Source organism: Trachemys scripta, chromosome 2, assembly GCF_013100865.1.
Source record: "Trachemys scripta elegans isolate TJP31775 chromosome 2, CAS_Tse_1.0, whole genome shotgun sequence".
Classification (NCBI taxonomy): Eukaryota; Metazoa; Chordata; order Testudines; family Emydidae; genus Trachemys; species Trachemys scripta.
In genome coordinates this window covers 275,704,141-275,720,879 of record NC_048299.1, presented here as the reverse complement: position 1 = coordinate 275,720,879, position 16,739 = coordinate 275,704,141, and the positions used below count along the sequence as shown (strand labels likewise).

At 43.6% G+C, this 16,739-nt stretch overlaps 1 protein-coding gene across 8 annotated transcripts in view; it reads left to right on the top strand.

Annotated features, from left to right (window-relative positions):
* The window catches only part of TSNARE1 (t-SNARE domain containing 1), a 609,011-nt gene that overhangs the window by 409,980 nt on the left and 182,292 nt on the right, over positions 1-16,739 (top strand). For 2 of the 8 annotated variants that reach the window (XM_034763703.1, XM_034763704.1), the window contains 2 exons: positions 2,051-2,510; positions 3,134-5,846. The exons of 2 other annotated variants lie outside the window; for them this stretch is intronic. In XM_034763703.1, the coding sequence (XP_034619594.1) occupies positions 2,051-2,510; positions 3,134-3,693 (1,020 nt within the window). In that variant the 3' untranslated portion in view covers positions 3,694-5,846. Of the gene's footprint in view, positions 1-2,050; positions 2,511-3,133; positions 5,861-16,739 lie in introns of those variants that run through there. 4 more of the 8 variants (XM_034763706.1, XM_034763705.1, XM_034763707.1 and 1 more) reach the window with 4 other exon arrangements.

Below are 16,739 nucleotides of genomic sequence, written 5' to 3'. Positions count from 1 at the left end.
ATACCTGAAGAAACCCTTCTTGTTACTCTTAACATCTCTTGCTAACTGCAACTCCAAGTGTGATTTGGCCTTCCTGATTTCACTCCTGCACGCCTGAGCAATATTTTTATACTCCTCCCTGGTCATTTGTCCAATCTTCCACTTCTTATAAGCCTCTTTTTTGCATTTAAGATCAGCAAGGATTTCACTGTTTAGCCAAGCTGGTCGCCTGCCATATTTACTATTCTTTCTACACATCGGGATGGTTTGTTCCTGCAACCTCAATAAGGATTCTTTAAAATACAGCCAGCTCTCCTGGACCCCTTTGCCCTTCATGTTATTCTCCCAGGGGATCCTGCCCATCTGTTCCCTGAGGGAGTCAAAGTCTGCTTTTCTGAAGTCCAGGGTCCGTATTCTGCTGCTCTCCTTTCTTCCTTGTGTCAGGATCCTGAACTCGACCATCTCATGGTCACTGCCTCCCAGGTTCCCATCCACTTTTGCTTCCCCTACTAGTTCTTCCCTGTTTGTGAGCAGCAGGTCAAGAAAAGCTTTGCCCCTAGTTGGTTCCTCCAGCACTTGCACCAGGAAATTGTCCCCTACACTTTCCAAAAATTTCCTGGATTGCCTGTGCACCGCTGTATTGCTCTCCCAGCAGATATCAGGGTGATTAAAGTCTCCCATGAGAACCAGGGCCTGTGATCTAGCAATTTCTGCTAGTTGCCAGAAGAAAGCCTCGTCCACCTCATCCCCCTGGTCTGGTGGTCTATAGCAGACTCCAACCACAACATCACCCTTGTTGCTCCCACTTCTCAACTTTATCCAGAGACTCTCAGGTTTTTCTGCAGTATCATACCGGAGCTCTGAGCAGTCATACTCCTCTCTTACATACAACGCAACTCCCCCACCTTTTCTGCCCTGCCTGTCCCTAATTACATCCCCTTTCCTGTGACTGCCAAATTGGTTTAAGTTACAGTTACATCCATTCCCTGACCAATTTACACACCCTCTTACTTCATTGCTGAATTTGGCACCAGGACTTCTATGGGAGTTGCACCTGCTGACTATAGTTCTAACAGTGTAACTGAAGACTAGACCTCTGGGAATAATTCTGCACTGGCAGAGAGTTGCACAAGATGATGTAATGGATCTATACCTCCAGCTATTTTGTGTCACTCTAGTGCCGCAAAACAGTTGCAAAACCCTGCATAACTGGCCAGATAAACGAGATTCACAGCAATTTTACCCCACCAGGCTATACCAGTAAATCTGGCCCCAAATATCTTTTCTGTCTCTTGTTTGCATGATTCTTACCATCTGATGCTGTTAACCTCCCTTTTTAAGCAGCCGAAACTCTAACATGCAGACTCTGTAGGCTTGTTTCTGTATCACAGTCATGGTTGTAAATAAGAAGTGGCTCTAGTGAAGTCAAGGGGGTTAAACTGCTGTCAAAATGTAAGTGAGATCAGGGTCAGACTCTAGAAGGGTGATTCTCCTTTTGTGTAATTCAGGAGTAACTCCCCTCAAGTCATTGGAATTGCACAGTGTAAAACTGCTGCCAGAAAAAAATGGGGTTTTCCAGCTGTGTGTGATGTTCTGAGCCTGAGAAAGTCCAGTGAGCCTGATTCTTCTCAGACCTCCACCACTTTGACTTTACTGGAGTTACTCCTCAGTTATATCAGGGCTAGTGAGTGGAGGATCTGACCCAAAGGTTATTTCAACCTGTTAAAGATTGTGGCCCAGATCCTCAGCTGGTGGAAATCAGCATAACTCCATTGCAGTCAATAGAGGTACATCAATTTACACCAGCTGAGGATTTTATCCTTGTGTGTCTCCTCATTTCTGTTCCAGTGACGCTCTAGTAACATCAAGCCCCCTCGTATACCATTTTCTTAGTCATTGTCATTGTTAGCAAGGACACAGCTATGGACTTTGCCACATTATGCCCCAGTGCCTGAGCAGGAACTGACCAGCATCAGCATAGCATGTGTATTTCATGAGAGTGTTTCAATGTGCAGTGGTCCTGATGAGAATCCAGCATCAAATTGCCCCTTCCTGTTTCGTTTTTTGCAAGAGGAGCAGATTTAAGATGGCTGCTGGCCCCCGGAAGAGGAAGGAAAAGTTTTCTCCTGTAGAACTTGAGATTTTGGTGGCGGAGGTGACCAAAAACCACGCTAGGCTCTATGGGAGTGAGAGAGTCAACCTGAGCCAGCCAGAGAGGGAGAAGATATGGTGCAGCATTGCCAGGAAGATCAATGCTGTTGCCAGGTCCCCCCGGACCACCCGGGACCTCCGGAGGAGATGGGATGATATGAAGAGGCGCACCAAGGAGAAGCTGGTGGAGATGAGTCGCTCAACGGGGGAGCCCAGACCTGATACTGTGCTGGTGCGGATTTTGGAAAGTCCTTTGCTTGGGCAGGAGGAGACTATTAAAGAGGCTGAGGCCAGAGTGGAGGCAGAGGAGGAGGATGGTGGTGGTGGTGATGATGTTATGCACACTGATGGCCCTCACATAACTCTGGAGCTTCAGTCAGGTAAAGAGTCCTAAACAAACCATTCATCCCATCCACACACATCAACAGACTGGGGAAAGCTGGGGGGGAAAGGGGAGGGTGAGGAGCCTTTCTCTATAAGGTTATCTTTGGTGGCTGTGAAGTGATCTCCACTGCAAAGTTAGATTGCAACAGCCAACCTTATGGCAAGAGAGGACTCTGCAAATGAAATCTCAGATTCAAATAGGCAGAATCTCTCACACAACAGCTTTTGATCCTGGAGTCTTACATTTCAGCCCCATCCTTCAGGACAGGGATGCCTCCTTGTACAGGAGCTTGGAGTTACTCAAAGGAATTCACTCTGCAGAGCAGGAAATCTTCTACGGGACATGAGGAAATTTAACGTCCCAGGACCTTATCACCTAATATTTCAGATGAAACAATTACATGAGAGAGAGAGAGAGAGATCCCTCTGGTTCACAAATGCAAAGAACGAGACCTATTGAGACATTCACATGCACACAGTCAAACTAATGCCCCTTTCCTAAGCTCATATGCACACCCACACAGCAGACATCGTTCCTTTAGCATATTAACCAAAGAGGCTGCTTTCTATGTTGCTAACGTGTAAAGAACTCATGTTTTGATATTTTGATCCCCCACAGATGAGGAGGAGGAAGTGCCTGGTTGCACATGGGTGCCTTTGAGGACTATTGAAATGCCTATGCCAGCTGAGACAGATGCGTTAGAGCAACGGGGGGCACTGCACACCTCAGTTTCCTCTCCCTCCCCACCTTCCTCCCCACAGAGGCAGCAGCGGGCTACCTATGGGAGGCGGTCATCCCAGACTGCCCGGCATCCTAAGCGGAAGTACAACGTCTCAGAGTTTGAGAAGCAGCTGATGGATGCCCATCTCCAGCAAAGCACCCTCTTGTCCTCCTGGTACCAGCAGCAGAGCTCCCTCATGATCCAGCAGAACCTCATCTTGGAGAACTTAGTAGAACAGAACAAGAGGCTGGCAGACAACGTCGAGTCACTCAACCGGACGCTGGAGAAGCTGGTCGACTACCAGCAGCCACGCAGGGAGACAGTACATTTTGTGCAAGACTGCACCTCTGGGACTTCTGCCCGTCTGCCCTCCCGGATAGCCAGTGGCGAGTCTGTGGGGCAGTCAGGGATCGAGGTGTTCTCGGGAATGATCTTGAAAGTCGAAGAGGAGATCTAAACAGAAACACAGACTCTTCTCAAACACCATTTTCAGAGTTTTTAAAGACCATTCTCTAAAACAAACACTTTTTATGATGGGTAAAAAATTCCTCGTGTTTTCTAGGTCACGGTAAATGCTACAGTAGCTCTTTTTTTAGTGGGTCAAGATTCTTGGGTATATTCTACACATAGCCTTTTTTGGTTGCCCAATATGGGACAGGATATCATTCTTTTTTATAACCAGCAGCGCTGTCCATTTATGAGAAACAATTTTGTATCGGTTCTTTTTATTGTGAAAGATATTTTTCTTACATAAATCCAAAACATATAAAAATAAACTCTGTTCATATTTATCTTTACTCTTAAGAGTCTGTCCCCCGTGGATATTATTCTTTTCCAGAAACATTTTTAGGAACAGGTTTAAAAAAAAAATAAAAGAAATCATTGCCAAGGCTGTAGAACGTGAGAGCCTGATCCTGCTTCCATTGATGTCAAAGAGAAATTTGTCATTGACATTGATGGGAGCAGGATGGAGTTCTTATCGCTATTTGGATTATGTTTGCTGATTTAATAATAATGGTGAGAGTTCTTTAATGAGCAAATAAGACAGTTTTTCTAAGTATAAGCATACGGAATTCCGTTCATTCTCCCTTCAGCCTATCCTGACTCTCTCACTAGCTTTGTGTTTGAAAGACACACGATGTAAGAATGAATGGGACATTTAGGACTGTAGGAATATAATACTCAATAATACAGTTCAACATTGCCAGCTTGCACTGATTTTATCACGAATCTCATAATATTTGTGTTTTTCCTGAAAGCCTCAACTCTTGGGGAATACATAAGCATCTGAGTTTTCCTTTTAAAAACCCTAAAGGTCTAGTCCACACGGTTTTAGAGAAAAGACTGAAAAAACAATGCGGCTCCAGAGAAGGAGAACCCTTGAGGTCGGCAGTACCGCATTCCAAATCCGACTCAAGGTCCATGTTGTCCTGCAGCCTGTCTCCAATGGAGACTAGCACCAGCTGTTTTATAGGAAGGTGCAAGAAACCCCACAGTGGGGATTACCTGCCCCCCATGGAGGTCTCATCCTGATCCCTAATATTTAGAGAATGGCTTATACCACAAAGCCTGCAGTTTAATATCCCTTCCAAGCCTTTTTGTTTGTATTAAGTATTATAACTGTGGATATTCTTGTTATCCAGATAAATATCCAATCCCTCTTCGAATCTTGCTACGTTTTTGGCCTCAACAACATCATACGACAACGAGAGCCACAAGCTAATTATATGTTGCTTGAAAAAGTATTTCCCTTTATTGGTTTTGAGTTTGCTGCCTTTCAGTTTCATTGGACCGTCCCCTGTTTTTATGTTTGAATTGGTTTCCTTCCTTTCCAGTGCATAATCCAGTGTGAAAGTGTGAAACTTCTAGGGCACACCAAATCAGTTTATTAAGAATAATGCCACTCTGTGCCCATGCAAAGGGTAAATGGATCTAAAATCTCCATTGAAGAAATAGCCAAATAAATTCTTGGTAAGAATTAGCACAGTTCAATTACCAGAATCTTGCCAGAATCCCAGGTTTTTTTTCCATCTACTGCAAAGAGTTAAATAAAAAACAAATGGTGCTTGGCTATAGAGCCTATATCCCGACCCTTCTATTGACCTCAAAATCCACTTTAACATTTGCAAATCAGAAGGCAGTTATTTGAAATAGCTTGATGCTTGGAAGGATTCACCTTCACTGAATGACTTTGGCTACATTGTGGCCTTATACACGGTTACACTCAGGCAGCTTTAAACCACTCTAACAGTATAAAGGGGCCTTAAAGTAAGCATAAATATAATATACACCCACTTTAAGGTCTGTTTTTGCTGTCATAGTGGTGTAAAGGGTCCTTAGTGTCAAAGACAAGCACCCCTGTGTCTTTTATTCCCTCTTGCTGTAAAGATTATACCATTTTCTGTGGCATAAGCATCTTTCAGATAGCACTATAAAGTATTTTCTTCCCTTTCCCTCCCTTCCCTTATATTCATAAAACACCCAGTGAACGAAGTAAGTTCCCTCAGAGTGTAATATACTTTAACATCAGTGCACAAAAATGAAGTTTACATATTATAATTATCTTTTGATATAAAAAGCTGGAGGTTTGCATTTATTTTTACGTTTGTAATGTATTAAACAGCAAGCACTTCAAATGTATATAAATGTAATGAATGTGTTTGTGACGATCTTTGATTTCTGACCGTGCCCTTCTTCCCCAAGGATTACAAAGCATTTTACAAATTGCTCTGTAAACTGGACATACAGATCATTTCTACCAGCACTGAAATGTCATCCCTCTTGGAGGTGAAACGCAGCAACTGTTTCAGGGGAGGTCGCCCACTGGCTGTAATGATGGTCAGATCAGGCTCTATTAGCACACAACACCACTAGAAAACAGTTTAGTTAAGGAAGAGAAGAATCCAGTTGAACCAGCAGGGGGATTGACATTGATGGAATGTAGTTACCCATGCTGCAGTGAGCCCGAACAGAGGTATGTCCAACAACACAGTGCCCCAGTGGCTGCTACAGAAGACTGCCTTTTACTGTTTCTTTCTGAAGTGTTTAGATGTGCCTTAGAAATCTCCCATTCATGTACCCACAGGCCCCAACCCTGTTTGGCATGTGAGATCACAGTGCAGCATGGGACGTAAAGTACAGGCCATATTCAGACTATGTCACAAGCAAATAATTATCTCATGAAAAAACTTTGTAGCCAGAAGATGTTCTGCTTCGGCTAAATTTTTCAAGCTTAGGTAGTTACAGTTAGGGACCTAAAGCCATATTTAGGACTGGCCTGATTTTCAGATACGCTGAGCATCTACATAATCCATTGGCTTTTGGTGGGAGCTGCAGTTGATCAGAACCTCTGGAAATCATTTTGCTGCAGCCAAGCATTTTGTTTTGTCTCCCTGCCCTGCTGGGCCCTGCCTTCACCTGTCTCTCATTCCCCAGCTTCCTCCACAAAGGGGAGTGGATTGGATTACAGTGCAAGCCCCCTGCACTCTTCCATAGAGCCAAGCATCCGGGGTTTGGTTAGCCAGGCTTGTAGCTGTGGAACTGTGGAGCAGCCAGAAAGCTAAGCCAGCGAGGCATGCTGCCTGGAGAACAGCGCAGCAGCTGAGGCCCGGACAGCCAGCGCAAAGAAATGCTAATGTTTTGTTGGAATACATAGGGGAGGGTTAGGAAACTTTATGCTGGACTAGATCATGGGATCAGGGCCTGGAGAGGGGAGCCTGGCTGCCTGGAGAGTACAGTAGGGAGGGAAAACCCTTCCTCAAACTAAATCACTGTGGAAAATAATCAACACATTTTACATCAATGAACATTTTCAACTATGAGCAGCCAGCCATAGGTGTGTGGGGTAATGTGAAGGTACAGGGATGGAAAGGAAGGGTATTATGTGACAACAGGATAAAGTAATGTTGCAGGGAGCTTAGAGGTTATTGCTCCAGCAGTTAGTCCCATTCTACCCCAGAGTGTATGGGGCCATGGGTGATGGTAATAATAATATCTCACGGGCTTTAATTCATTAACATTTGTAAAGTATTTGGGGAAATTCATGCCTGAGTATTGCAGTGATTGATGCTTTATAGGTACCTTGATAGATTGTTAATGCAAATATATGTAAACCCAGCCACAACACTAGCAGTGTTGCCAGTTCTCATGATTTTATTTTGAGCCTCGTGATATCCAGATATTTTCTTAAATCCCCAGCTTCTGGAGTCACAGGATTACATGAGAATCTCAGCTTTTATTTTAAACAATAAAGGAAGTTTCTAGTCCTTATCATTGAAGAGAAAAACTTGAAACCATGACCTAAGTGCTCTCTCTACATTTCAAAAAATGGAAGGCAAATTAAAAGAAACCATATTTTATTATTCTGAAAAATACCCTATCATTATTAAGCCAATTGCATTCTATTGTGCCTACAAACATGGAAACCTTTATATTGGCCTTGATATGTGTGTTGATTTGAGAATTTTATTCAATGCCCACTATTTTATCACACAGATGTAAAGTTCATTTTCTTGCAGTATGACAACTGCATGTCATTCACTCCTTGGGTTCTTTGCAGGATGGAGGGACTTCTCAAACCTGTACTGACCTGTAGATTCTCATAATGTTGTTGCTGATGCTTATTCAACAAGGAGACTGCTGAGTTGGTAGCCTAGAGAAGTTTCTTTATCACTGTCATTCAGGAAACCTGGATTTGATTCATCCGCCTCTCATTTTCCACAAACCAACAAGGGATGTGGAGTCAGCCCAGGGCATTAAGAGAATGTAATATCTTGTGACATGCAGGAATGATTCCTCTTCTGCGGATGACTGGGTGACATTAAATAATGAACTCCAGAGACAGAGGAATGGCAACCAAGATGCAGTCTCTCTAAGGGTCTATAAGATGAAGAACAGAGGTAAATCAGCAGATCTTTCAGAGTTCCAAGCCGCACGGAGAACATATTTCTTTGCCCTCCTGGAAATAGGTGTATTGTTGAACATTTAGCCACATCCTGTTTCCTGGAGCAGATTGAATTCTGGGTCCTGCAATAAGGAGAGGGCTTAGTTGCAGCTGTGAGTCAGTCGCACGTGGTAATGTAGCACAGCTGCCTCGGTTGTCCGAAAGATCAAGGACTCAGAAGTGAGAGGAAAAGGCCATCAAAGGCAGGCTGCGTGATTGGACTGTCTGAGTCAGGCTGAGGAACAGCTTACCCATAGGACACTTGTGCGGTTGGGGGAGAGGGAAAACAATGGTGGCACTGTCTACCGTACAGATTTAATTCACTTCTTCCTTAGTTTTTCCTGGACACTAAGTTTTGAAACACTTTTGGGGATGCAACATAGATGAAAATAGTGCCATAAAGCCAAATTTACTTGCACTGCTGTGAATTTGGAGTAACTTCAGTGGCGTTATACCAGAAACCTCTTGGTGTCACTGAGAGCAGAATCTGGACCACAGTCTAGCCCTGGAGCTTCTTGTCCAGGGGAGCACCTCTCGCTTCCTCATCAGTTTCGTGCTTTGGCCTTGCTGAACGGAGAAGTAATGAAATGCCTGCACTGCCTGCCTGGCTCAGAGGTATCGTATTGCATGGCACCCACGTGCATGGATAAACGTCACCATATGCTTTCAGCGGCTGCCAGAAATTAACTACTCCTGCCACATCAATCCACAGTCTCATTCGGAAACACTGCCTACAGAGAGAGAGAGAGAGAGAGCATCAGTTTTTTACTTCACTCTGGCATCCCTTGCATTTTAGCATCGAAAGCTAATTAGAACTGAACAAATTGTGGAATGGATGTTCTTATGCAGATCATAAACTGCCTGAGCACGTACTTTATTTGCGTAAGTAGTGAAAATATCAACTGCATCACTTCTAAAATCCAAGAGCCAATGTTTTGTCCTGACACATACATACCCACACAGCTATCACTGCAGTCGATGGGAAACAAGCATGCATCCTTAAGACAGCATTTAGTCTGAAGATTGGAGATACAGTGGTCTGTCTACTTAATATATCTCTTCATCGCCATAGTATTTATGCACTTCATGTGCATTAAGTAAACAGTCCTTATGGTTGGGTTGGGTTGGGATTCTAGCTAAGCAACTGGGGGAAATCTCCTTTGATTTCTGAGCTATTCATATACAGTTTATTCTATAGCCAGCTGAGAAGTATTATCTTCAGCTCCCAGCACCCACCGCCCTGGAAGAGACCTGAAGCCTGCTCCTGCTTCATTGACTCAGTAGTTCAGGACCAAGCCCCTAGAGTAGGTCATCTAATCTCATCCCCATTGTGTGGAGCTGGCTTGATTGTATTGTCCCTCGCCAGGCCTGATTGATGGCTGTCAGTAGGTTTGAGCACTTCTAGTGAAGACGATTCTTTATGCTCCTTTGGCAGCTCGATCCATTGCCTGGTGTGCTCTTATGGCAGTTTTTCTAAGCATTTTTTGCTAAGAGTTAAACTAAAGTTCCTCTGCTGCAGTTTTAGCCCTGCCCTTCTTGTCCTGACCCTACTAACTAATGTCTCCTTTTTTTACATCCTTTTGAGTTCATAGGCGATTAACCTGTTTTTTCTCCAGATCTTTTCTGAGCCTTTTCATATGTCAGCACATCTTATTTTCCAGACCTTTTAGAAATTTGGTTTACTCCCCTCTGAAATCACACCCTCAGGAGAAGCCTGGATGTAAGGTAGGAAAGCAAAGGGGAGAAACGCAGGCAATGTGTAACAGTTTTACATCAATAGATGAATTGCAGCACCAAAGAACTCCAATGGACCATGTAGTTTGATAGCCAATCTCCATAAATGACCAACATCGGATGCTGAAGGGAGAGTAATGCAGTACTGGGCCTGAGTCTCGTAGCGGCACTGAATTGGGTGGGGTAAAACCAGCGTGAGTAGAATTATATTGATTAGATATAACACTGTGAACTCCTATAATTCACCTAATTATAAAATATTCCACGAGCAAATTTTGTCCTGAGGTGTATGCGTGTGTGCAACTCCATTTACAGTCAGTGAGAATTGTGTGCACACATCCATGACCTGAATTTTTCCCTGTGGAGGAGATGTCTTTCTGACCTCAGCTGGTGACCTTCTTATACCCAGAAGCACATGGAGTGAAAAAGCACTTATAACTTGTCTTTGTAGCATAACTGCAGATGCTGTTCTTAGTTATATGTGCCCAATATTCTATTGAGACTTGCTATATTTTTGTTTTCTTTTATTTTTTCCCCAGTAGCATTAAGCCATTGGAGCACATCAGTGGTTCATTTATTTATTTTTTTCCAGTCCCAGGTCTGTGAGGTCTCCTGGGATCCCATCTTACATAGTTTTTCTGGCCACGCAGAAAATTGCTTTTCAGGGTGAAAAACTGCTTTCCTCGCTTGGTTTTCCACTCAGCTCTACTTCAGATTGGGGAATGAACATGATGAATCGATGCCAAAATGTGTCTCTTTGTAATACTCAGTGAGAAGGAAATCTTCTTTACCCACTTCTATATTGAGGCCTGTTCCCCGTACCTATGCCGAACACAGCCTTAATTTTTACACACTGAAGTTTTCCTGATGTTTAGATCCATGGGATTTACACCTAATGGAATGAAAGGGAAAGTGAACGTGCTCTTGCATTTTTGAAATCCCATTCTAAATCAGGAAGAAAACTGCTCACAATAGTCTGCAGTCTCCCATGCAGCCTATGAAAGAGGCCAGACCACTAATGCCAGCCAGACTGCTCCCTCCCAGATGGAGGCTCAGAAATGCCAGTTCTAATTTGGAGATGGGCCCAGTGACGGGTGTACAGGGGCATTATCTGTTCCTGGTGAACGAGGAGTTACGTTCAGCTCCTCCCTGTCCTTACATAGGTGCTATGGGGAAGGGCTGATCATTGACTGATTGGGTGACAGAAGGGGAGAGTGGCTTCGGGAACGTTGGGTTCCACAGCCAGGATCAGAGGATTGGGGTAAATCCAAAGTTTTCCATTTCCTTTTGTGCGTCTGCTAATTTATGTTGCTTTCTTGTTCTAAGCATTATTCCTTGTGGAGAAGACCCCTACTGATTGCCTCTCTGTTTTCTGCTGTGTCATTCTACCAGCTCACAGATCTGAAACAAACTGCCAGAGCCAAACAAACCTCAACTTTAAAGAAATAATAATGGGCTGAACCAACAGCCCCGTACGATCTCTTGGGCCACTTCACTGAGACCTACAGGCACCTTCTGCCTGTCCTTTATGACGGTCATATGCCAGTTGTTTTCCCTTGGCCAGCAGCATGTGGCAGCCCACCTTATGGGTGACATAGATTCATGTACACTAACTTGAATTGCCAAGTCTGGTTTATTTTAGCCTTGTAAAGCACAGGAAAGAGAAAGTTGAGGGACATCCTGTAACACCAAAGCACAGGTCCCAGGTGGTTTAGTGAATTCATTACCTCACTTACATTCAGTGATATAGTCTCTGGGCCTGGGGAACTTGTAAGTTCTCTGAACTGAAGACTTGCTTTCCAGCGGGAAACAGACGGTTTGTCTTCACTGCAGTATTGACTCAAGTGATGCCCTGACTTGGGTTTCCTCCAAACACAAACACTTAACTTAAATGTGGTGATGCTTTTACCTGGCGTTGGTAAGCCCGTCAGGGAGTACTGGCTACATCTTAAGTTAGCACAAGTCTCCAACTGCTCACACAATCACTCTGTGCCACCAGTCCATTCACTCTGTGCCATACAAGTGTTATCTCTCGGGGCAGCTGCTTTCACTCGGGTCAGGCCAACCTCAGAAGAGTTAACTCGAGTGTAGACAACTTGAGTTAACTCTGCAGTGACCTAGCCTAAGGGCCCTACCATGGGTGGTGCTGTGAACATTCAACTACCAATGGGAATTGAGGATGCTCCATCGTTGGGGAGATTCCACCCTAAAGATGAGTGGGGAGTGGGAGGTGGGAGAAGGGGGGGTGGGGAGAGATAGCTCAGTGGTTTGAGCATTGGCCTGCTAAACCCAGGGTTGTGCATTCAATCCTTGAGGGGGCCATTTGGGGCAAAAATCTGTCTGGGGATTGGTCCTGCTTTGAGCAGGGGGTTGGATAGATGACCTCCTGAGGTCCCTTCCAACTCTGATATTCTATGATTCTAAGGAGAGAGAACAGGTTACCCAAAGAGGAGGTTGCAGATTGGTTGTACCTCCTCTCCCCCCCCCCCCCCATCCTGTTGTTCACAAAGGAGTAATGCCAGAAAGCTGATATGCATTTGTGCCCCAGTTTTGCATCTCTAAGCCCTTTAGGCATCAGTGAAAGGGAACATTACCAGGGAGGTAAAAAATAATGCAAATGAGAACTCCAGGAAGGAGAAATGGATTGTAAGTGAAACAGCTTTAAACATAACCTAATTGAAACATCGTTTTCTTTCATTTTATTAATCATCATCTTAATAGGATTAAAACAATTATTTTCTATCCTTGAGCATTTTTTTCCTTCTCAGAAGAGTTCCATATTTATGTCTTCTTTTGCTCATTTTCTTTTGTTGGGGGCATTAATTAAAGAAACAATGTATCTTTATCTAACTGAGCTCTTCTTCCCACGGATAATACCCCAGACAATGAAGAATTTCTGCCACTGCCTTATTAGAGGGAGAATTATTTGCTGTTGTCAATCCCCATCCTGTGGCCAAGCAAAGCTGATTTGCCTGGTTGTCTTTCCCACGGTTGGGTTTGGAGAGATGACTTTCATTCATTGCCTTCATCTTACCCAGTGTAAAACTGCAGTCACTATGGAAATCAATAGTTACTCTGAATTTACCCTGGGGAAGATGAAAGCAGAATTTGGCCCCGGTTTTAATTTTCAGGCACATCGGATTAAATGATCAGAAATTGGATTGCATTAAAGTTTACAATGGTCCTTAACAAGTCAGAGCTCCTTTGCAAGCAGGGCTCTTGAAAATGGCATTTAGTTGATCAGGTTTTTATGGATTCTCACTTTAATGGCATTATAAGCCATCCTTGCAGTGCTTCCAAGAAATGTAAAGGTAATTGTTTTCCCCCACCCCAGTAAAGAGAGAGCATTTGTATATTTAAAGAGTCCCTTTAAATCTGTGTGTATTTCCCCTCCCATAGCCCAGCTATTTCTGCTGTCCCAAATGGGATATTCTGCCACATATATGACCTTCTCTTATGTGTTAAAATTAATGCAATGTAGAAAAAATAACCCTGGGCAAAGATTTAAATCAATCTGTTCCATGTTGAATAAATACAGAGAAGTCAGATACCTGTAGGCAGTAGAAAAAATCTTTGCGCTATTGGAAATGTTTAAGGGGATGGGGAGAAGGCCATTCTAAATAAAGTGTTACTGCATTTGAGGTCATATTTCAGCTTTATAACATTCAAGCCTGCCAATTTTTTTTTCCAGACACCCATTATAACTGGGTAAGTGTAAAGTAATCTCAAGCGAATCACTATCCATTTCTCTGTAAAGTTCCTTCCTCATTCATCCCATCTTGGCATTTCAATAGCCACTCTTTTTCAAGACCTGCCTGGCCTTTGGATAGGCTATGGAAAGTTGTAGGAGAAATGTTTTCAATTCTGTCTATCTAAGGTATTTAGATGGCTTCCATCACCCGAATATCTGAGTATCTCAACACCCTTAATGTGTCCTCACAGCAGGAGGTGGGCAAATACTATTATCCCCCTTTTACAGGGGAGACACAGGGAGAGTAAGTGACTTGCACAAGGTCACTCTGGAAGCCTGTGGCAGAGCTGGTCATTGAGCCCAGTCCTCAAAGTTAAGCACTGGGCCCGTGGGGCAATCTTTCTTCTTCCCCGTAGGGTGGAATTCTCCTCAGTACAGAGTGTCCAGGCATGCCATGCCCTAGAGCACATCTTACTCCTAATGACTTTACCCTGGAGTTCTCAATTTGGGGGTCACGAATAGGTGAAGGGGCATTAGAATCACCCTCCCTTTCTTTATGGCTAGATGGGACTATGAGCAGATGGTCCTGGCCCTTTTGTCTCTTTCAGAATGGAGTCACGATAAAGGCTGAGAACCACTGACTTGAATTCACATTGTTTCTTTGGTAGCTTTATTGGCAGTCTTGGGGAGAATTTCAAAAACTCTAGTGGCCATAGAAGGCCTCATGGGGCCCCAATCTTCCATGGATCTCACACCAATTGGATACATCTGACCTGTCCCTGTTCTTGAGTGCGAGTGTGGCACCAGCAAAGATCAAACTGACCAGGCTGTGAAGGGGAAGGAAATGGATAGGGCATCACGTGCTATTTTACATGTGTCCCTACAAACCAGAGGGCTCTGCGTTGCTCTGGGTCATTGGAACTTCAGAGACATATTAAGTATAGATGTGAATTTTATCTACCTATTGGCCCTGGGAACCTTATGCCACACTTAGGATCGGCACTCAGATTATCGATGCAGACAGAAAGCTATCACTGAAATTGGCTGTGTACATACTGCTGCTGAATTGCTCTTCCAGTGATTACATATCTTCAATGTGATTTTCAGAAGCACCTAAGGGAGTTAGATGCCAATACCCACTGGCCTTTATTGATGGTCAGTGTGAGATGAGCACTTTACTCCTGTATCAGCTCCTACTAAGTGCATTAGGCAATAGGAAAGGACAATTTATTTCAGTTTGTATCTAGTTCTGACAGCCTGATTTCCTTTCCCAGACCAGAAGAAGAGCACTGTGTAGCTTGAAAGCTTCTACCTTCCACCAACAGAGGTCGATCCAATTAAAGATATTACTTCACCTCCCTTGTCTCTCTCATTGATTAGGTGTCCTTTAAAATTCCTTCCAAGCACACAGTGCTCTTAGGGAGTGATGGCCACATGTGCTTCTTATTACACCATGTCCTGAGTGGGAAAAGCTAACACGCTCGTCTGCTCTGAGGTGCTGTCATTCAGAACAGCTACCAGTCATCGAGTTACCATTATCTGCCTTCACTTCACAGCATTTTTAGCCAGGCCTATGAGCAGAAGATGAAATATCTACTATCAAACGAGACTAGTGCTTTTGCTGGTATAGAAATGTTACCCAAAAAATTACATCCGTAACCAATATTACTCTGCTGACAAAAGTTTCTGGCTTTAGTCTCTTTGCCCAGATCTCCAAAGGTATTTGGGCAAATTCCATTGATTCCATTGGTATCCCTGTACCTCAGGATAATAGCACTTCCCTTCCTCAGAGGCATATTGTGAGATTAAGAAACTAAAACAAAAATTGAGATGCTTAGATACCATAGTAGTGGGGGCCACATAAGTACCATAGATTGTGAGATGCTGCGACAGAGTACTGGGAACCAACAGCTGAGCCAGCACTCTGATCACCTAAACACACATTAATGCCCCTCCCTGAGCCTAATAGAGGATTAAAATGGGCTGGGGAGGATTAAAGGACTAATTAGCCCATTAAAACAGAGGGTAGAAGGTGGCACAGGAAGGAAGGACTGGGGAAACAAGGCAGGTTAGTGGAGCCTGCACCAAGAAGAGGCACAGAAGGCTGAGGTGAAACTGCTGTTGTAAATGATGTGGTGTATAGATCAGTAAGATGGCAGGAAGAGAAATATAAATAAACCACATGGTGGGGCTTAACAGCAAAAGGTCTCCGAACAATGTGTGTAGACAGAGCAGAAGACACGAGCAGGACGTCACTCAGTCACAGATGCCTTGAGCAAATGTATGGTGCCTAGAACAGAGGTGCTTCTACAAAAGACTCTTCTTTTGGATGTATTTGAAATCATTATATCAAAAGGGTCTTGTTCCTCAACCTGAAACTATACATCTCTGCCACAGTAATATTTACTTCTGTTTATGTAACTGGTTTGTAGAGGAAAATATATGTATCTGTTGCAACCGTACATGGACATTTCAACAGATGTCAAGTCATAAAATCACTTTGCCTCTAAGAATCAGAGGTAGTTTATGATCACTGGGGATTATGCCTTTGGACCATGGTACAGGGCATTGCCATATTGATTAAATGCCTTGGACTGTTACAGGAAAAAAAAGAGGTATTTAATCAATAGAGTTGCACTTCAGTCACTGTCCTTGTCAGGCTGGAACAGAAATAGCGCATGGATGGGATGGTTGTACACAGCATTTGAGGGAGTCAATTTTAGAAGAAAGCTAACTGTAATGCATTCCAAACCTAGTGAGAGAGAAAATCATGGACTTAGCAGCCACCACTCCAGTGTTGTTGGAGACACCAAATCGATCTGGTGAAGGAAGATCAGGAAGGAATGTGTGCGAACCAGAGAGTTACTTATGGTACAGGTTACAGCTCTGTTGGCACTGAGATCCAGATTCTGTGAAATCTGAGTGCCTCCTCAGTAATAAACAACATTTAGCACTTATACCGTACAATGCTTTTCATCCACAGATGTCAATGTGCTTTACAAAGGATAACATCCCTATATTTTGCCCAAGGTCATGAACCAGTTTGTGACAGAGGTCTGAATTCTGACCATGATACACCATTGCCCTCCTCTGAATAATAGATTCTAGTTATTATGAAGTATGTGAATCTGTTATT